Source organism: Gambusia affinis, linkage group LG20 (genome assembly GCF_019740435.1).
Source record: "Gambusia affinis linkage group LG20, SWU_Gaff_1.0, whole genome shotgun sequence".
NCBI lineage: Eukaryota > Metazoa > Chordata > Actinopteri > Cyprinodontiformes > Poeciliidae > Gambusia > Gambusia affinis.
In genome coordinates this window covers 1,437,848-1,459,951 of record NC_057887.1, presented here as the reverse complement: position 1 = coordinate 1,459,951, position 22,104 = coordinate 1,437,848, and the positions used below count along the sequence as shown (strand labels likewise).

The following is a 22,104-nucleotide window of genomic DNA, read 5'->3' as shown; positions in this document are numbered from 1 at the left end:
GCTAACTGTAAAAGAAGTTTTGTGTGTGGGGACGCTTTGAATTTGTTGCTGCAGGGCCTGTCCCGAGTAACTCCACTTTATGTCTCATATGAGGTAAATGGAGCAGAGCTTTCACACTTCAGGTCTCTCTCTACTACCTTTACTGTGTCCCCGGCTGGCATTCCACTCTCCACCAAAACACAGTTTCTTTACAAATACATTTTGTCAAATGCAATGATAAAAATGTGCTCTCACAAAAGAGTAATTTTTGTACATTTTCAAAGATTACAAAGTAAACAAAAACTTGCAGAATGAACATGAGAGCATATCAGGACAGCTTAAGCTTGGGATTCATGCTAGCTGTAGCTAAAATGGCCACTGTTTTTCTCAATTATTGACAATATGGTGTCTTTTAAAACAGATTTTTTGTGTGTGTTTTTATGATGCACTTTGAACTGCCTTGTTGCTGTATACTGTTATTATCCAAGTATTAGTCTTTAGGATTCATTTTATTGTTAAACAACTACAGCACTCTCTGTCAATCCAAAATGTTAACAACCTATCAAACCTCCAGGTAGGTTGCAGTTCTGGAATATCACAGCACCAGAAGACAATGGGTTCCTGGTTGCATCACGTTTGATTTTTCTCAAGTCTTTGGCAGTTAATTTATGTCTCTTTTTTTTCCACAACATGTTTCTTATAACCCTGTTGACTATTTGCAGCAAAACATTTGATGGTTTTGTGATCAAACCCCACCATCTTAGCAATTTCAAGACTGCATCACTCTGAAAGAATTTTTACAATTTTGGATTTTCAGAGTCACTTAAATCTCTTTTTTGGACCATTTTGCCTGAAGATAATAATGATTCTCACCCATATATATGTTGATCTCCTTAGCCTCCTCCCTTCCGTCCCCCCTTCCCTCATTAAACCGATACACATCAGCTGATATGTTTATATTTAATAAGCATTCAAGTTTATACAGCTTAGATACAGCTGTATAAACTTGCTGTATCAAGTTTATACAGCATACATAAAAATGTTGATATGGTCAAAACTAAAACTTGTCTAATAATTGTGCACACAGTGTACAAATAAATGTGATTGATTGATAAGATGATAAGATAAAGAATTTGGTTAAACCTGGTTTAAATCAAGGATTCCCCTGCTGCCTTAAGAACTGCTGACACTCACTTTTACAAGTTACCTTTCCAACAATCTGGTTTTACAACTATTATTTACTGTAGATGCTGTGATTTGATCTGCACCCCAGGGATGAGAAGATGATGGTATTTCATGACATCAGATATAGAGCACTGAAAGTCCTTAGTAAGCCTTTCGGTGTTCTGGAACTGTGTGTTTGAGGAGGCAGATTTGGCTGTTTGTTCATCTGCTGATTGAAGATGGTAAACTTTCATCTAAAACCATACTAATGTTCTCTCATTTTGTTCCTCACTCACTGCCTCTCTCAGTGTCACTCACACACATTAAAAACATATTTATGTGCAAACACACACTCTGGTTGTTGCACTCCCACGCAGAAAAAATATGTGGGCCAAAGGCAAACTGTATCCACTGTGGGTTTTGCTTTGATGACTGTGACAATTAGACAGAGAAGGAAATAACTGCATAATCTCTGGTGGTAAACTTGTGGCAGCAATACAACCTTAGTTTATTTACCCAACAGGCATATATTTTTAAAGGTATCTGTGGAAACTGCTAGTCTTGAACTTAAATGTCTTTTCTTATGCTGTATTTATTATCTATTTATTCTATTCTATTTATTATTTTTCTAAATGTGTCTAAACAGGATATATCAGACCACAAAACTTCCACATATCATGATAAAACATCTTTTCAATGTTACTAAATTTTCATTTTTAAATTTGAAATGTATTGTAAACCAGTTATTACGTTAATGTTATATTATAATGTTAACAACGCCTCACTCCTGATCAGCACTGATAAGCATCTGCATTCACAGTACAGTAGGTGCACTTTAGGGACAGGACAGGGATTTTCCCTTGGTTACATCTAGGTAGGTAAGAAAGTTTCAGTCCATGTGACTGAATATCATGTAAGCAATAAATTCAGAGCTAACAACAACTCACATCAGGCTCAAGAGTGCAGGAGATGTTATCAGCAGAAGAATAATACATTAAAATTATTTTGTCAACGGTCAAACCAGCAACTGAGAACCTGACTTGTCTGGAGAATTTAGGAATCTTGGCAGATTTGTCAAATCCATAATCCGTTATCTGAAAAAGGGATTTTAAACTTTATGGATTTTTTTTTTTTTAATGATTCAGATTTTATGAGGATCCCAAAGCATTTCCAGGTCAGACCAATAGCAATGGCTTTACTTTGAGCATTTGCATCTGGAATTTCACACTTTCTGTCATTATCCAGAACTGAAGACTGAAACATAGAGAGAACTTGAAAGGGTTGAAACAGTTATTTTTGTTCTGCTTGTCTTTCCACTAATCACAGACTTCTGGCTTTGGGCCTCATAACTCTGAAGAATTTGAATTAATGAGTTACAACATTTAATCAATAAAGTATTTTGGAATTTGAATAAGGAGCAGTTGGTCCCCACAATGTGAGTATTTCTTAGATAAATTGTACTTACAACGTATGCAATACAAGGCCACACATATATGCATACATACACACACAACTTCAGTGATGAATACTGCTGGTATTGACTGCCTGTATTGATGACTGCAGTGAATAATGTGAAGGTTGTGTGTGACCATGAGACTCTGGAGCTGTTGCCTCATTAGTCTTGTCCTGTGTTAGATGTACAGACACGTAACTAAAGGTTGTAGAGACAAACTAATTACATCATAGAGGCAATCATTCGCCCTCAAGACGTTTAACTGGAGCAGAAACTGTTGCGGTACCTTAAAGCAGTGCAGTGGCAACAGCAGGAAGAATAAAACTTCCTGAATAATTACTGATTTATTAGAATCTGAAAGCACAAGAAGGCAAAAAAGCTGAAAGTGTGCAAGCTCTAAGTTGTAGATTGTCCTACTGCCAAACACCGTCTTAAATATTTACTTGTCAAAGGGTTAATTTGGACTTTTTTGAAGGCATTTTCTCTGAGTGTATTATCAGTAATAGTTATTTTGCCTGTAGTAGGAAGAAGTCTTGTCACTGTGAGCTTATTGAGCAATAAATAAATCCTCAGTACACTACTAGTACATTTATCAATATTCAAGAATTATGTACTTAAAACAAAGTCCTATATCTTGCTAATAAATTACTTGGAGGTTATGTGTGTCTTATTTCAGGTGTACTGAGATTTTTGAACAAGAACATAAACTTGGTAAGGTTCTGTGTTTTTGAAGTAGGTAGACATTAACTCATTAGTGATATGGGAGAGATGACAAGACCTGAATATTTATCAAAGCTGACATTGTTGGGAAAGTCAAAAGTCCATACAGTTCTTGTAAATTAGTAAACTTTTAAAGTGTCCCTTTCCAGGCACCTTCTGCAGTCAAAATGCCATATAAAGAGATATTCTGCTGAGTATCGTCAGAGTGATTCCAGGTTTCTACATTATGACTGGAGACCATTTGACTTTTCACTTATCAGGTATCTTCAGGTCACCCAAAGCCTTCCGAAAGGTTTGATTTAGATCATAACAAGATTGTGGTTGATTGTGTGATGTGGCTGTGCAACACACAAACATAAAAGCAGACAAAACGGAAAGTAGATTCCACCCAAGGTGCCCAGTGTTTTCTGTCTGTCTTTTTTCTCCTCCCACAGAGGGACTTTTCACAGTCAAGTAGAGCAGAGCATCGGCGTCTGTGTGTATGGAACAGAGAGAGGGTGTGAGACAGGAACTCTTCCTAAGGACACCACAGGGGGGCATCCGTTTTTCACAACTACGATAAATTTCTTAAGCTTACATTTACTAAAGAATCAGGAGCACATTTGCATGTAAAACATTGTCTTTATACCATCTGTGACTTGAAGGTCACATAGCAACTGATGGGTTTTCAGGGTTTATCCTTTACTCCAGTCTGAAAGAAATAACATAGATCTATGAGGATCAGTCAACTTTAGGTATTGTAGCTATATTTAACATGCAGCATGCCTCTAGAAATATTGGTTTCCTTTTTCCTGCGCTCTATAAAAAGACTATAGATAACTTCGCAGTGAACTAAATCTAGTCTTTCCTAGAGCATAGTCAAATTAGACTGTCAGAAGTTTCCGAGCCTTTGAGCTAGTCACCCAGAGGAAGAAATTCCACTTCTCTGTCCGTCTCATTTGACTGTGGTTATGCCTTTCTCTCTCTCTCACTATCTCTTTCTCTCTCAGCTCGGTAAAACTCGTCACTTTCCGATGATCAAAAAAAAATTCCGGAACAGAAAACCAAATATGGAATGAGGGGTGTGTCCCTATAAACCGGATTCGACCTTTTATGGCCTCAAAAGCCAAAACTCAAATCTCTTATTTTGATTCTTTGTGCAACTAAATCAGAACCAGACTGAAAAAACAGTAGATGGGAATGGAGAACAGGTGTCAGCAGAGTTCTCGCTCTGCTGTTAGAGTTTTTAGGAGCATCGGTGTCGCTCCACAGCCAGTGGAAAAAAAATCTCTCTTATCTCTCCTGCGGCAGCGGGCTCTCCACTGAGAAGTAATTCCCTTTGAAATCGTCACGGAGCCGCCCAGCCAATCAGAATTAGCTGCGCGTGCAGTCTCTAGCCCTCCCTGTCCATATTTGGGTAATGACGTAATAGTCACATTCAAAAGGTTCCCCATATATACATACTAGTGTCAGGGAGCCCGCTTCCGTCACCAAAGTCAGTCCTAAACTTTGTCACATGAAGCGCAGCAGCAACACGGAGCGCATCCTCACACAACGGCGGTGACCGACAGAGACATGCAGTGGTGACCCCTCCGCGGCCGGGTTCCACGCTCTTATTAGGCTCCAAGAAAAACAACAAAGAAGAAGAAGAGTCAGGAAGAGAGAGAGAAAGAGAGAGAGGGGTGAGCGCACGATGACAGCTAAAACTCTGGAGAAAGTGCCGGTGAATCTCGGAGGGTTCGTGCATCCCGCGGCAGACAGCGTGTACTCTGTGGATGACATCGCCGCCTGTCTGCCGACCTCTGTGGCCATCTTTCCCAACGCCGACCTGGGAGCACATTACGACCAGATGAATGTGGCAGCAGGTACGATAGATAAATCAAACAGATCTCTCTTATAAGCTGGATATGTTTAGTGAACTGTTATAGACTTCTTCCAAAGTGTTCCTTGAGAGAAAAAGATGAAATTCAAGTGTGCTCAGTCAGGTGTAGTTGTAGCAAAGTGTGTTTATGCGCGCGCTTGTATGAGCAGGTGGGTGAATCATGGTTTGTTGTTGTCCTCAGACAGCCTGATGGGCGCTGACATGAACGCAGAGAAGCGCTCGGTGGAGCTCTCCTCCTACTCCAGCGGCTTCTCCCAGCCCGCCTCCCATCGCAACCAGACCTTCACCTACATGGGGAAGTTCTCCATCGATTCCCAGTACCCAGGGAACTGGAACCCAGAGGGAGTCATTAACATCGTGTCGGGTATATTCAACGTGGCCCAGCCGCCTCCCCCTCCACCTCCTCCTTCCTCTTCAGCATCTTCCTCCCCGGCTTCCTCTGGATCTCCTCATCACTTCTCCAGTGGAGCTTTAAGTTGTACCATGGCGGCTCAGAGCCAGGCCGACCTGGATCACCACCATCACCTGTACTCACCCCCGCCCCCTTACTCCTCCTCTGGCTGCGGGGAGGTGTACCAGGACCCGTCGGCGTTTTTGTCCACCTCTTCCTGTCCCATAGCCTCGTACCCTCCGCCCTCGTACTCATCACCCAAGCAGCCCAGCAGTTCAGACGTACCGGGCCTCTTACCCATCATCCCTGACTACTCCGGGTTCTTCCAGCCAGCCTGTCAGAGGGACATGCACCCTGCAACTATCCCAGATCGGAAGCCGTTCGTTCCGTGTCCTCTTGATACATTCCGAGTCCCTCCTCCTCTGACACCGCTGAACACTATCAGAAACTTTACTTTGGGAGCTCCTGGTGGCGGCGGCTCAGAAACAGGGCAGCCGCGGCTCTCCTCTGCCTACAGTCCCCAGAACCTGCCTCTCAGGCCGATCCTGCGGCCAAGAAAATACCCAAACAGACCCAGCAAAACGCCCGTCCACGAGCGGCCGTACCCGTGTCCGGCGGAGGGCTGTGACCGGCGCTTCTCCCGCTCCGACGAGCTAACCAGGCACATCCGCATCCACACAGGCCACAAACCCTTCCAGTGTCGGATCTGCATGCGGAACTTCAGCCGCAGCGACCACCTCACCACGCATATCCGCACGCACACAGGCGAGAAGCCGTTCGCCTGCGACTACTGCGGCCGCAAGTTCGCTCGGAGCGACGAGAGAAAGAGACACACTAAGATCCACCTGCGGCAGAAGGAAAGGAAAGCGTCCACGGTGTCCTCGTCCTCCTCCTCTGGAAGCTCCGCGTTGGAGCGTCCGTCAGGCGGCATCAGCGCAGCCAGTGGGATCTGTTCCTAGGTCTGCTTTGAAAACTTGTTTCCCTTGGCTGCCTGAGTCACACGGACTCCTTGAAGAACTCTCTTAGTATCGGCGTGAACGTTCTGGGAACAGAGAGCCGAACACCAAGTTGTGCACAGTGGTGCACTAAGACGCACAGCCATGCTACTGAACTCACACAGATGCTTATACGAATGCACTTTGCCTGCACAGCCTACTGAAATATGAATAAATATAAGTATAAATGTTTCCATTAAAAGGGGAGTCAGATATTCCCAGCTCTTTGAACTGTGACACGACCTGCGCTTGTACATGTAAAATAACGGCAATAATGTTTCAAAGAACTGCGGACACGTTTAAGTTATTTCATTTAATATGTCTGTTGATGAGTGTGTTTCTCCAGTGCCTTGCTGTGTCTTTTGTACACTGACTGATTCAAGGACGCTCCTAATGCAATGTAAATCTGCCCAATAATATGTAAAGTTGGAAGACATTCTATTTTTGTATTCAGTTTTGGTGTCGCTCTGAGTTTCCATTAATTGTTGCTCATGTGTAAAAAGTCTGAGATGTAAATATGTTGAAGGATAATAGAGTCGTTTGTTGTGATGTGTGTTTTAAGACTTATTAAATGAACGAGGATGAGAAACACAAATGCCGCTTTTATTCCTCGTGACTGGAGCGCGACGCACCGCGCAGGCATGCAGAATAACAACGTCTCATCTGAATTTATACACACATTTTGATGTTGGAAAGTTTTATTGGGCAAATCCCTCACTGCGTCATCTTTGGCATATCTGACTCAGAGTTTAGACCCACTCACTTTTTATCTTAGTGTCACCTCAGGTTATTATCAGACACTGATAGCAGGCAAACATGTTGAAGGTAGAAAGCAAAACAAAACAAAAAAAAAACAAACAAAAAAACAAACAAAAAAAAATACTGAACGAATCCGCGCTTTGGCACAGAGAAGCAGGAACAAAGACTGGGGGGAACTGATATTTCCAAAATTCCAAATATAGACACCCGATTATTTTAAGTATTCAAAAAATTGGTGATTACAGTAAAATGAGAACGTATTTGTTTTCCATAAGGACAACTTTCTCCACACTACAGTTCTGTATTTATCAATTTTCTCTTCTATATTTGTCTACATGTTCCACTGTTGTCATCGCCTAGAATAATATCTGTTGCGAGAGACAAACATGGTCGGTCCCAGATATTCTTTTACCAAGAGGAACCGCAGACTTAGTTCTGCGCAACCAAACCTCATTCAGTTATTTGTGGATTCAACCGGATATGTAACCAATGAAGTATCACACTTGAGACGACTTCTTAAAATAAAAAGAAAAACACTAAAAGCTGGGATTTCGCAAACATAAAGAGTCAAATCATTTATTCCGAGGCCGAAAATAAAGACACGAGCGTCATTCTGCTTTTTAATCTGAGTAGAAAGACTTCAGAACTGAGACACTTCACAAAGTGAATTCGAACAATATGAGCGTTTTATCCATAAAATGGTAAAAGCTTGTGTTAAAAAAAATTATGATTTACTGACCTGCATCAATTTAACGTGTTGCATTTACAAACCCAACAGTTTCTTGCTGCATTTATTGAGCACTCATATCAGTTTAACAGCATTTTGTTTACAAATGCACAAATGCACACATCTATACTTACACACACACACACCCACCCACACACACACACACACACACACACACACACACACACACACACACACACACACACACACACACACAATGGGGAGTAATGTCTCTTCTGAATCACAGGTCAGTAGAATAACTCCAGTCTTTTCCAGTATTTATGTCTGACTGTCATGCATGACAAGAAGATGGCCAAGGAAATGTACACTAACGCAACTTATGTAAAATAATAATAATAAAAAAAAGTTAATAATCTTCATGGATTTTTTTCCAAATATTTTCAGCAGATCAATCTTTACGGTTCTTAAGTTGATATTTTGTCTTTGTTCTCGAAACTCATTTGAAATGATTGCACACTTACACTAAATTAATGAAATGTCAGCACTAAAGCTGCATTATTAAGTTAACTTTTTTATCTAGATTATTGTGATTAAGTTGCCTTTATAAATTCTTTGTCTATTTCTGACAGATTAGAATACTTTAGCTAGAATATTTGCTAGTATTTGCAGGTGAAATAAATTAGTGGTCTTATCTTATAGTCTTACTCTAATTAGTTGGAAAGCAGAGTCACAAAATAAAGATGATGAAATATGATCAAATTTATTTGAGAGATTGAGAGCTCTCCAACAGTGGTCTGCCCTACCAGCTGCTGACTGACTGCTGTACATCATCCTCTGCTGCACAGCAGCGAAGAAGCAGAGCCTAGTGGATCATCAGAAATGCTAGATAACTTAATCTATTGAAGTTGAGTTCACACAAAACAGTTAAGCATTTGAAAATGGTGATTTTGGACTGTAAAGGGTTAACAGGTAACGTTCAGGGACATCCCTGGCAGACTCAATTTCTGCCCAAGCAAACCAGCAAACCCAAGAGGAAGGTCTGAACATTTGTACAACTGATTTCTGTGTTGGAAAATCAAATATGATGACACCATGTTTCTTTAATGTAAGTTAACAAATATAATGCTGTTGAAAAGGCAGAAAAAAAATTAATTTGTTTAGAGTAAAACTTTCAGATCAGTTTAAGAAAACTGTGTGCCATGAAAAGGTCTTGATCAAACAGCTTATTCGCATATAACATTTAATATCAATATGTTCTTCATATTTATTTATGTAAAACTAAACACATTTTATCAAATTATTTTAGGTTTGCAATATTTTAATCACACAATGTAAATGTATCTGTTTATATCCATTGCAAGTGAATCTTTTGGTTAATATGTGACAGGAGGGTTGGCCAACAAGATTGAATCTAAAGCTTCATCTAATCAGTCAGTTCATCAACGACGAACCTTTAGTTTCAGAGGAGTGACGCTCCTGTCATCTAGTTTTTGGTATTTACATTTCCACACATGAAACTGCACCATGAGTTAGTTTTATGTTCATTTTCATGACCATCCTGCTCTGCCTGAGGCAAAATATGATTGTTTTGCTGAGTAAAAGTGAGCAGTCTAGGAGATTGCAGTTTTTTGGCCGATTTTTGATTTTAATTCAGATTTTAACTGCTGTTATTTTTTATTAACCTGGTGGGCAGGTCTGTCAGTCCAAACTCTCTCAACAGAGGACAGAGGTTGACTTGTAAATCAGTGGATGGTATCAGCTTCACATGTAATGACCCATCTCCCAAAATTAAGGAAATCGGCACAGATGAATCAGCTGGCTGATAAATCAGTACCAAACTATCACTGCTTTCTTGGCCTGGTAAAACCAGCTCCCTGTTCTAAATATTGGTTTCATCCAGAGGATCTGGACTCAGGCTGTTGACAACAGATTGCTTCCTGTGTTAAAGTTTTAAATTTTACCCAACTGCAAACGTTTGCCTGTGAAGTATGTAATGTGTCCGTTCGATGTTAAACTTACCAGAAACTACCTGCTAACCAGTGCTGAGCCGGACTGTGCTGTAACAAGAAGTTCTTTTTCCAAGAGAAACTGCACAGGAAGGCAATGGCCAGGCTATTGCTTTCTATTTCTTCTGAAAATCTGAGGAAAGAAACTAATTAAAAGCATGAGCCAGGAACTGTTTCAATTAAGTAAGTAGTTTCTAGCATATATATAAGTAAAGTCCTCTTACTGCATTTTAGTGTACTCCCTCTTGTTTCTTAGCCCCATTAGCGAAGCTAATGTGTCTTCAGAGTTAGTTACTTTTCATCAGTGATCAGGAACATGGAAAAATTTTTTCCTTATATTCATTCAAATATTTGGCCTGACAGTGTGACCTGGGCATGAAGCAAATGTTTCCTTCATCCCAATAAGGCTGATTGGACCACAAAACAAATATATGCTACCGGACAAGAACCAGGGTGGATCATACTGGTGAAGGTGGAGGCATTCATTTGAAAGAAGACAAAAGCTAAGAAGTGGAAAGGTGGGAAGGTGAATCATAAAAGCTGAAGCCCAATAAAGGTTGAGGATTATTCATGAGGATCCTCATATTTATTACTCCATTTACATTCAACAGGAAAACAATAATTATGGCAGATATACCGACCTGTGTCGACTCAGAAGAAGGCACACTATAAGATTAGGAAGCATACAGTAGCATAATAGGAATGATAGTGAGTCAAAATAGTGTTTTATGTCATTTCTAACACTTCAGTAGGCCTTTAACATGGTGTGCTCTACAGTCTCCGTCTGGATTCAGTCCCAATAAGTCAAGTGACAATACATCAAAACACCACAAAGCAGCAGCTTTCTGTTTTATCGAATAAACCAGAACTATTAGGAAACATTGATATATAAACAATTTTAAGGCTTTATAGATTGTAGTGTGGGCACTTGGGAAGAAGGACTAGAAGTGTTTAATAAAAATAGCATCATTGCTGAGTATACAAATATTCACAATAAGGCAGGAGCAAGCTTTGGCATTAAGACGTCACAATGTGGAGGTCCTCTGCAGCAGAGACTTCATGGGAAAAGCTGCCACGTTTCTAACCATAACGCATTATTCACACATTGTTTGAAAAAAGACATTCATCTGTGTACAAGGTAATATATGATTCAAAGAAATATAATATCAGATTAGGAATGTCCCTTCTTGGCCACCTTCCAGACCTCTTCCTGTAGAGTTCAGGAGCAGAGCGTTCCGGCTGATTCTCACTCCATAGGTGAAAGTCAGAATTCCTGGTGGATGGATGAGTGGACGTCTGGGTGTTGTTCCAGTAAGAGGGGTGTGACTCAGATGGAGACCACAGGGCCTGGGTAAGGTTCCCCCCCACACCAGAAGTCCTCTGGCTGGGGGATTTCAAGAAGCCACCCCTCATTCTCCTTCTTGTCTCCCAGCTGCTCCTGGTCGACCTTTGCATCCGTCGCCGGCTCGGCCTCGCTCCGCAGGACTCTGTAATAGTGACAGTCCCGGCCGTCGTCCGGGTTGTAGGGAGGAGCCAGGATGTCCAGGAAAGCAGCCGGCCCGTCCACCGCATCGATCTGGTGGAGGTTATCCCGCACGGGCGTGAGGAGGCACGGCCCGCTGTTCTCAGAGTATTCAGCCACGGAGCGGAGAACGGAGCGCCACACCACCGGCGTCTGCAGCGGAGCCAGGGCCGGCTCCAGACGAGGCGGGACAGGAAGACTGTTCTCCAGCTTGTCCAAACACCTGACGTTCACCTTTCCATACAGGACCTGTGCAGATGACAGAAAACTGTCAGGATTCATGGTAAATACTTCTAGTTCCGATTCTTCCTCTGAGTTTACCCTTCGGCGCAGCAAAGAACATTATTTCTTTTAGAGTCCATGACTGAAGTTTTTAATATGATGCATAAACAGGGAAGTTACAGTCTGAACCCAAGTATCAGCCTCTGGGGTTCACATCACAGTAATTCTGACTGACATGCATCAGAGAACCTGACTGCAGTCATGTGACCCTGCTGTCCAACAACATAACAGCTGGAAATCAGAAGATCTGTAAGATGCCAGAAAACTATGATGGAATCTAAAAACTAGTGCTGATAACATGTTTCAAACATAAAGTAAAAACAAGTCAATCAACAAGGGATGAACGATGGTGAGTTTTTTTTTTTGAGGTGTGAAATGGGAAGTGAAATATATGATAACGGATATCGCCCATAACAGCAATATTAATATTGCCCCAAATTTTCATATCGGCGCATCCCTACAGTCATCATTTCAAATACCTTTGAGATAAAGTTTTAGATAAGAAATACTTCAACTCAAGTCTGTGCTGTAAAAACCCAGGTATGAGACTGAGTCAGTGTATCTGTTATTTTAGATGAATGAATTAAAGACACCAGCAGGAGGAGCCCATCTAGGGAGTTGCTTTTTTTTAAATCAATCATAATAATTTTCTATGATATAATTTTTGTCCAACATGTATCTGACATCCAAAACTAATAAAAAATAGTCAAACAATGTTATAAAAGCACAGTTAAGGTCACTAAGGAGATCGAATGGAATTTCTATTTGGTGCAAAAAATGTGGTCGATCATCACGAGCTGCAACCCAAACATATTTAAGTTCATTTTAATAACTTTCAACAGTTTGGCTAAATTGGTTATTACAATTGATTAAACTAATGCAGTACTTTTGAATAAAAATAATTATGCTCTGTGGCTCTTGTATTGTAAAGGACAACAGGTAGTAAAGGTAGAAACAGGTGGATTTGCTGTTTCCACAGATAAAGTTTAGGCATTGAGGTACAATATAACCTTAGCAGTGTATTTCAAAACAGGGTCATTTTGTTCTCACGGCATTTTACTCAAGTGGGAGAAAAAGAGCTCTGGACAGACTGGCAGACAATGAGACCTTGAGCATCCCGTTCATTCCTGGGTGGTCGTGGAGCGGGATGGAGGTCCCGGCCTTCAGCAGGAACACCCCCATACTGAACACCTCCGTCTCGCAGATATGCATGTAGGTGACTGGGGGGCTCAGAGGTGCAGCTGCGCCGGAGCTCGGTTTGTTTTTCGGCGGAATAATTTTCAGGTCCTTGGCCCGGACGGAGGTCACTAAGGAGATCAGTTCATTGAACTTGTCCGTAACGAGGCTTCCGTCCCCGTTGTTCGCAGACCTGCAGTCTTTAAACGTGATAAAGGCCTGCTTCGCTATTTTCTGGATCAGGGCAGATTTGTTGTCTCGCGGCATTCTGGTTGCGGTGGGAAAAAAAAACCTAACGGTTACCAGGGAGTCCCTGCTCCGCTGTAAAAACAGCTGAAAAAGCCTCTCACACACCCTGTTGTCTCCGTGTGTCTCACAGCGCTGCTCGGTCCGACTTCAGAAAAGACTAGATTGACAAGTTTACAATAACAGAAAATAATTCATGGTGATAATGTCAAATTTCACCGCCACATACTAGCCTCCCACATCACATATTTCATCGTCTCGCCCCCTACACGTCCAACCTCACGGGGCATGCGCATAACACGAAAAGCAATCTGGGATATGCAGTTCCATTAGAAATAGCAGGTCCCATTCATGTCAGAATCTAACACTGAATCAGTATAGCTTACTGTTAAATTCTGCTGAAATTAATGTAATTATTCTTTTTAATACAATTCTACTATTCTAATTTATTCGAAATGGAAAAAAATCATTATAATTTCTGTTAGTGACACTACATTTCCCAGTAGTCCTGAGGAGGGAACAGCTAGAGAGGGAAGGCCAAGACAGGCCATTGAACTCTCCGCCACCCTCCCAATTACCAGTTTAATCTCACATTTTTTTCCCCTTACCAGCTTCGATCTTACAATAACATTTTAACTTTACATATATAATATTTATATTCTTAAAATTAATGGATGAAAGAGGCATGCTCTGTGCTGCTTTGGAAGTTTCTTTGAGTTTCTACATTTTATTGTAAAGAACATATTTTCAAATGAATGTTCTACTTCAGCACCTTTATTAATGAAGAAAAACAATTTCTATATCATGAGTAAAATATGAGTTTATTTATGTTTGGTGTTTATTTATGTGCAATTGTCGCTTTGATTTTTGAAACCAGCTTTTATTTTGAAAGCAAATGTCGACTGTTTTTCCGTTTTGGGGTGATGCGCTCCAGCCTCCAGGTGGATGAAAGGCTTCCAGCCTTCGGCTGTCCTGAGTAAAGCAGACTATTTTCAGGTAAAGAAAGTTTGTGAGAAATTGGAGTAGCTTTTAAGGACTGGCACGACTCCCTAAGAAGACTGAAAAAGATTTAAGCAACACATAATGGACATCAGAGTATTTATTTACTGAGGTCAGGGGCAAGGTATTGACTATTTCTCAGGATTGGGGCTTCAGTTAGTGAGCACAAGACTAAGCGCAGAAAAATGCAACTAAAAATTAGGAAGATATGTTTTTCATAGGCTTTTCCATTAACACCACAAAAAGCCAGGCGTTTTTATGTGCATATGTTCACCTTTATAGTTTTTGTGGTATTCTATATTGAATATAGTATATTCATAGAAAGTATATATAGAAATGTATTTTTGTTATTAATCTTCAATATGAATCTAGTTGTATGATACATCATATATGTTTTTTCTATGTCACTGTTGTCAACTCTAGGTAAAAATGACTTTTATTACTAATCATCCAGTCTATATTTAGAACATACCATTATTTTTACATACCATCATAAGTCTAACATTCTGATTCCATGTTTTTATTTCTGAGGACACTGATATGTAGACAAAAAACTGTGCTGTAGTCTCTTTGATAAAGATTTTGTCTAAAAATAATTAGGATTATTCCTAAATGGCCAGACAGAGAAGTGGCAAAAGTAAAGGTGGATGATTAGCAGTGCTTGTCAACAACTGATGGTGTCATCCAGAACGTGCTACTGTGGAATATTGTCTCTGTCCTTGGATATCGAGATAACAGCATCTCAGGACAATTAGATCCTTCCTGCCCATAATATCATCATCCACAACAAAAGCGTCGGATGATACGAGTTACAACAACCTTTAATTTCTTTTTGGAATAAATATAGTATTTTTGAATTGAATTAATTTCCACTTATGCTTCAAATCATGTCTCTAACCTTAAAAAAACAAACTACCGTAAAAAAAACTTCAAAGAAATCCATCCATCCATCCCTTCATCCATCCATCCATCCATCCATCCATCCATCCATCCATCCATCCAAGTCTTTACTTTTACTTGGGTAAAATATGTTGAAGTAGTGCTACTCTTAATTGTGAACAAGTTGGAAATACAGTATCCACCCTTGTTGAGATCACAATTTTGAAGTCTTATATAGTCTTGATCTTAGTGTTGAGTTTAGTCTTGATCTTTAGATAATTTTAAAACCAAGACCAACTACAGCTTTGTGTAAAAGTAGTGGATACATTCAAAGGCAACCCATTAAGTTTTCTACTTTAATAATTTCAACTCTACTAATTTTGTCCCTACAGATGAGGAGATAAGAGGGAAAGAAACCATTGTAAAGTGCAAATATGTGGATTCTTGTGTGGTCCGTAAAAGACACACAAAGAAAGAACTCAGAATGAGTTTAGTCCTCTGCCTCCACCTGTCATGGCAGGATACCTAACCAGCACACTGTTGCAGATAACCTCAGAGCTCTTTTGTAGTTTATCTTATTTTCTATCACAGGTACATTTTCTTCAAATGTTTGCAGGAACAACTTCATTATCATGATTACACCAATGGTCTTAAAAATGGACTTTCATTGGTTTGTTTTGTTGTTAGACTAGATGGTCTGGGGAGGTTACACTCCAGGTGTAGCTTCAATGCAGAGAACAAAAAGAGAGAGAACATTATGATAATGTCAGTGATAGCTGCAGATTATTGGTGAATGAAGGGAGTAAGTAGAGTGGGGGAAAGTGGCCATTATGTCTTCCAGGAACCTCAGCCTATAGCAACATAATTAGTGAGATACCTTTTGACACGGGCGTCATAAGACTATTATCAATAGACCCAGAACTCATGAAAGATAAAATTTAATATATTTATGTATTTACAACATATGTTGTTTGATCTCAAAGTGTCTGAACTCTGTTGTCAACTGGTTATTATGTTTTTTTGTTTTGTTTTTTTCCCAGTCAGAGAACTATGTTTCTGTTTTTTGTGATGAAAATGCTAATAATTTTTTACATATAGGGCTGATGGGGAAGAACGTACAATTTAACATGACCAAATAGCTGTAAAAATACAATTAATCAGACTTTCTGTTAATCTTACAAAGTGAATGTTTTAAGGCACAGGTGTCAAATTCCAGTCCTGGAGGGCCACAACTTTTAGATGTGCCTCTGCTGCACCATCTGCATAGAATAATTAGGACATTAAGGGTCTGGAGAACTGACCTACACAAGGAGGAGGTCATTAAACCGTTTCATTCCAGTGTTTTCTACCTGTGGCACATCTAAAATCTGCAGGACAGCGGCCCTTGAGGACTGGACTTTGACACCCCTGTCTTAAGGCGATATTTTTCTTTGGTCTTTAGCTGCTTTTTCACACGATCCTACTGTAATATTTCTGATCCATTTTATCTATTCTTTGGACCCATTTGTCATTCTAATTAAATTTATTGAATTAATTTCCTTGTTCCTAAACTTTGACAGCATATTGGGCAGTTTGAGCTTAAAAAATTATGAAGTCACTGAATGAAGAACCTCAGAGGATTCTGGGATACATTTTCTGTACAGGGAAATGATCCAACAAACCCATGAAAGAGAACCTGTGAAAAATCTGAGGTTCAGTTGATCTTCTATCTGTGTCCCTAGTCTATATGTCAAACCTGATCAGGCAAAAATAACAAAAAATCCCATTTGTTGTAAACAAAAAAGAACAAAGGAAGAAAAAGAAATGACTGAATGAATTCATAAACATAAACATGTGTAGGATCTCCTTTTGATTGACTGGTGACCTGTCCAGTATACCCCCTCTTGTCCGGTGGCTGCTGGATATGGGCACCATCCAATCAGAGCTCCCCATAACCTTGAGATTCTACAAAGATAAGAGGGTAAAAATGTTGGCTGGAATCCAAATAAATATATTCACAGATAAAAACATAAATACAAACACAGACAAAGCAAAACTCATAATAGGTAGATCACAATAAGGGCAGAATAATTCACAAAATAGACTGACAAAATCTTTGCCTAAAAAGTATATTCTAAAATATTCAAATTAACAACTTTTGAAAAATTTCTGAGCTTTTCCTAAAAAATTTGAGATTAATCTCAAAATTTCTACGTTTATGGGTTTTTAAAGCTATAAATGGCTTAACCCTGGCTTATGTCCAAGGCCTTCTTCACCACTGATCCATTTCTACAAAACTTTGGTCAAATAATAAACTGCTTTTATGTAGTCCAAGAACCAGCCTGAAAAGCAGAAGAGACTCTCACATGTCATGTTCCCCATAGTCTTTAACACTTCAATTCACTCCTTAAAACTCATTTTTATTCTTTGGCATTTCCATTAGCTCTGACATTGAAATATACTTGTCCTGTTTGTTTTAATTTGTGTTTTTATTCTTATGTGTTTTTATCTGGGGTTTTATGAATATTGTACAGCACCGTTTTTAAAGTGCTTTATAAATAAATTGACATTGATCCTGTTAATACGACGTCATAGAAATCTGAGTCATAGTTAGTTTCACATGGTAGTAAAAGTTCTGCTTTAAGCTTTTTTTTTTTTTTTTTTTTTTTTTTTTTATTGTTGGACTTTCTGAAGGAAATTCAAACATTTGTGAGATGCAATATAGAACTCTGTTCTGTTCTGTTGTGTTCTGTTCTGTCGGTGAGAGGCAGCCAGAGCAGAAGGAAGTCAGCCTGGTAAACCCAGCAACAAAACCTGGGGCTGAGTCACCCAAATCTAAAACACTCAAAAACACAAAATTGAGTCACCAGCATCACAAACCCAAATGTACTGTACTGATCACATGTTAGAAGTTGGCTGGGTTGTGTGTGGGTTCAAATTTGAGTAGCTCCTTTTCTTTTTTCCTCCCTTTTTGGTGTGAGTAGCCGAGTGCATTTGTGTGCATGTTGCATTATGTATGATGCTTCCTGTGTGATGAGTGAGATGACACAAAGAAAGCGATATCCTCTCCAGAGATAATGAGGGCAGCACACACACACACACACACATACACACACATACACACACACTCTTCAGATTGGTTGACATGCACAGTGTGTTGCTTAGAGACCTGTCTTCATTAGATGAGACGTGAGGTAATCTCATTTAATCTCATTAGGAATCATAGGGTTCGACAGATAGGCAGTAAATGAACTGAACCTTTGTTCAATTCTTCTTTTTGCCCACAGTGGACTGACACTGAAGCCAAAACCATCCCTCTAGAAACGCTGTTAAAGATGATCAGTTTATTGCCTGAATGAACGCTTTAGTGACTGAACTTACGTTGTACTTTTATAGTCATAGCAAACACTAAAAGCAGTTTTTCACACTATCCAGTCAGTCTGCACTCTAATACCTCCAATGACAGAACCCTGGACCCATTTACCCCATCTACACCCGTAAATATTCACACATTCATTCAATGATACATGGAGTGAGCTTGTTTTGAGGTCATCCAGGGGTCCTCAAAACAAGGAGGACCCCTGAATGGCCCCTGTTTGACTGGTGGAAACTGAACTGAACTGAACTCAAACTCCAGTTGCCAGTTGACTACTGAGATGTTGATGCTCCAGGTAACGCTGGTTGTAAATAAATAATATTTAAAGAAAGCATCAATCCCTGAAGCCAAATTTTTACAGTGGGTTTTCTTACATGTTCTTGTCTTTATGGATAAAATAAATATTAGTAATTATTAGTAATCAAGAAATATTAGAAACTATCAGCAATCAAACATGTAACTGGTGCTAACCATGCTAGAAGTACATTTCACATATTGTTAACTTTATTGTTCAAAGGTTAACCAAAACTTTGCTAATGGCTAGTACAAAACTATGTATTCAATTTAACCTTTGACCCTTAGAGTCTATTGGAGCCAATGCTGTTGTCCCCAAATTTGAGTCCCTAAGAAATAGTTATTATAATACTAAGAATGCTGGTCTCAAAACCTCCAAAGTAGTAGCTGATTACATTTTTTTTCTTTGTTCATTTCTGCACAATATTTCATGTGCATTTAATAAATAGCAGAACATGCCACTCAGCCTCCCAAAAACTTTTACATCAAAGTGAAATAAATTTATGTACTTAAGAGTTTGACTTTCCCCCACTTTGTCATTTTTCTGAAATTTTCATTGCTCAATTTAAATCTTGTTGCTGTCACTTGTGAGCTACTTTTGAAATCAAGGAGTAAAAATATAAAATGGATGCAGAAGCTGAATACAAGCCAAAGGAGCAGGAGGGGTTTTAATGAAGTGAACACATCAGGTTGACCAATACAGTTCTTTTTGTTGTCAATGCCGATATTTAAAGGCTGTAGATTATTAATATTTTTGGTTGAAACCATTCTTTTTATCATTGAGTCCATGGTTTATTGTCATTCTTAGCATGACCTGTTGTCATGTACTGGCCTTTTCTTTGCCATGAAACCCGTGCAGTTGTTAGGTGAGAGTTGATTGAAGCAGCAGCTTAATTTTATTAACCTGGTGGTAGAAACAGTTCAGATCTGTTTTTTTAGCTCCCATTCTGAAAATGTACCTTATCACTATAAAAAAGGTCATTCAAAGTATATTTACTAATATTTTTCTCTCAGTATCAGTTTTCCCAGTCATTATCTACAGTTGGGTGTAATCAGTCTTTTATTATCAGGTTTCTCTGCCATCATTCATAACATCATGCATTGGACAGAGCATGCTCAGTAGAGAGTGTACAAACCCTTCTAACAGGAGTGTGCACGAGGCAGAGCACTCAGTGGCATCGCTGCAAGATAAAATAAACCAATTAGACTTTATTTTAAAAGACATCTGTTATTTCCAATTGATATGTTTGTTTTAACCATTGCTAAGTTTCGAGGAAAATTACCACAATAATATTACCTGAAAGTGTTATTTAGAGGTTTTATAGAGAATGATTAAATTTTACAGGCACTGAGTCTGGTTTGCTGTAACTACAGGAGTGGCCACAGCAGTCTGAGTTTACCCAAAAGCTACATTTTGTCCATTTTGGTTGCTAATAGGGAATATTGAAGTGACATAATTATTTTTAGTTCTTTACCAGTTTCCCAAAGCTCCAGCTCTTTACCGGGTCTTGTTTTTAAATCAGTGGGGAGGAGACATAAAATACAAAACATACTTTAACTAGACAGAAAAATGCTCCTTACAGTTTCTGCACAGCTATTGCAGGTACAATCACAATTTAGGTTGCAGTTAAACAATATTGTTAGAGTTAAGCTGCCATGGAGGACAATGTTGTAAAGGATCCATTCAGTCAGAGATCATATTTGCATCTGATGCTCGTTCCTATAAAGCCAATATTATTCCCCTTCGGTTTAAAATATGCATGACTGGCATTGCAGAGAAGTCAAGCAGGCTTCATCTAGCAGTTGTCAGAGCTACAGCCAAGAACCTCTGAATGGAGAGAGTGATTGTCCCTTTAGCTACTTTTTGCATGGTATAAACACACACACAAATATTCTTATTCATGGTACATTCCTTATTCTTCTGAAATTAGCATACTAGGACAATGAGACAATGATAAGGGCTGCTGTGTTTCACTTTGTGGCCTTTGTGTCCAGTCAATAAACAGCCTGTTTTCTTTCATCAGAGCCTGCAATATTTTGCATTGAGAACATGAGGACTCTTTCATTTACTGTCCCCTGTACCCTCACAATATCCAGCCTTCATTGAGAATAATGCCAACTCTGTTCTTCATCAAGGAACTCAGACAACTGAAGTCCAGGAGGAAATTCAGTTCCTAGAGCGTAAAACAAAATTCAAAACCCTGTTGATGCTTCTGACTTATGACCTTCTGTGCCTTTGTGGAAAAAAATGGGAAGAAAACAGATTTCCACCTGAGAGTACTCCTGAGAGCCTACTGATCTGTGGCTCCAATCTGTAATAAATATATCAAATTGCACGCATACTGGTGCTGGGAAGACCTTAGCCTGAGAAAAACAATAAATGATTATTTCAGGATGTTAGGAAACCAACAGAAGGCGGGCCCAAAGCTGCTTAAATCCATCATAAGAGGGAAGGCATCTTCATGTGATGAGCCACAAAATAGCTGAAGTGACTGATCTGACCTAATCCTATCGATGACTAGAGAGGACAGGACTCAGGGCAGGAGAAGAGACTTCATCACATACCTGAAGAAACTAGGAACAGCTAAGATCTCCTAGGCCTCCAGTAGACGACCCAACCTGGTGATAGCTCATCATGATGTATCAGAATAGCACAGAAACATGAGCAAAAACATTTGCCAAATTTGTTTTGGTTAATTAGGGATTTGTAACCTTCAGTCATCACAGCATTAAGCAGTGATGAAATGCCTAATGCATTATTTTGTATAATTTTGATGGAGTCAGACAAATAGGAAATCTTGTATAAATTTATTTCCTCTCACCCCCTTCCACTTGGACAGACATGAACCTTCATTCTCAGACTCCAAATCTCACAAATGTGTGCAACAGTTCCAACATTGTCAAGCCTCGGAAGACCAGACATTATCTTGTTTTAATAAATCTGCTACTTTTGGTTGAGGAGAATAGATTATTATTACTATTACTATGCTTTTTTTATTTTCTATGAAAGAAAACAGTTTACTGCTCTCACAAATTTACTTTCTGACCCCAGAGTTGTATGTTAAAGACATGCGTGTATGAATACATGACTGTAATCTGAGAAAATGATTCATCACAAGCACTAGTGCATGTGTGTCAAGTCTTTGTGTAGTGGGGACATTTTTCACATATTATACAGTATTATCCATTAATAAATGAGCCTCTACCTCCAAAAGCTCATAGTACCCATTTCCTGTGTGAGTCATTATCTGTACACATGCAGTGTACACTCAAACACACACACTAGAGAGGAAAGTATCTGAAAAACCTCTTGTACACGTTGTGCTTCCTCTCAC

The 22,104-nt window shown here is 39.5% G+C and overlaps 2 protein-coding genes across 2 annotated transcripts; one reads left to right on the top strand and one right to left on the bottom strand.

Annotated features, from left to right (window-relative positions):
• The first annotated feature begins 4,779 nt into the window (after positions 1-4,779).
• Positions 4,780-7,919, top strand: egr2b (early growth response 2b). Its single transcript, XM_044102981.1, has 2 exons — positions 4,780-5,160; positions 5,359-7,919. Exons 1-2 carry the CDS (start codon positions 4,989-4,991, stop codon positions 6,525-6,527), a joined length of 1,341 nt encoding a protein of 446 aa, XP_043958916.1. The 5' UTR covers positions 4,780-4,988; the 3' UTR covers positions 6,528-7,919.
• Positions 7,920-10,567: 2,648 nt separating this feature from the next.
• adoa (2-aminoethanethiol (cysteamine) dioxygenase a) lies at positions 10,568-13,550 on the bottom strand. Its single transcript, XM_044102375.1, has 2 exons — positions 12,928-13,550; positions 10,568-11,787 (listed from the first exon to the last, which is right to left on the bottom strand). The coding sequence occupies exons 1-2, from the start codon at positions 13,261-13,263 to the stop codon at positions 11,344-11,346; spliced, it is 780 nt and encodes a 259-aa protein (XP_043958310.1). The 5' UTR covers positions 13,264-13,550; the 3' UTR covers positions 10,568-11,343.
• Positions 13,551-22,104: the final 8,554 nt, after the last annotated feature.

What these genes read in the sequence shown, in the direction of transcription:
- adoa (XM_044102375.1), bottom strand. Translation starts at nt 13,263, where the DNA reads ATGCCGCGAGACAACAAATCTGCCCTGATCCAGAAAATAGCGAAGCAG. An exon ending in GAATGAACGGGATGCTCAAG is followed by an intron (nt 11,788 to 12,927) that starts GTCTCATTGTCT and finishes TCATCTGCACAG; the next exon opens with GTCCTGTATGGAAAGGTGAA.
- egr2b (XM_044102981.1), top strand. Translation starts at nt 4,989, where the DNA reads ATGACAGCTAAAACTCTGGAGAAAGTGCCGGTGAATCTCGGAGGGTTC. An exon ending in CCAGATGAATGTGGCAGCAG is followed by an intron (nt 5,161 to 5,358) that starts GTACGATAGATA and finishes TGTTGTCCTCAG; the next exon opens with ACAGCCTGATGGGCGCTGAC.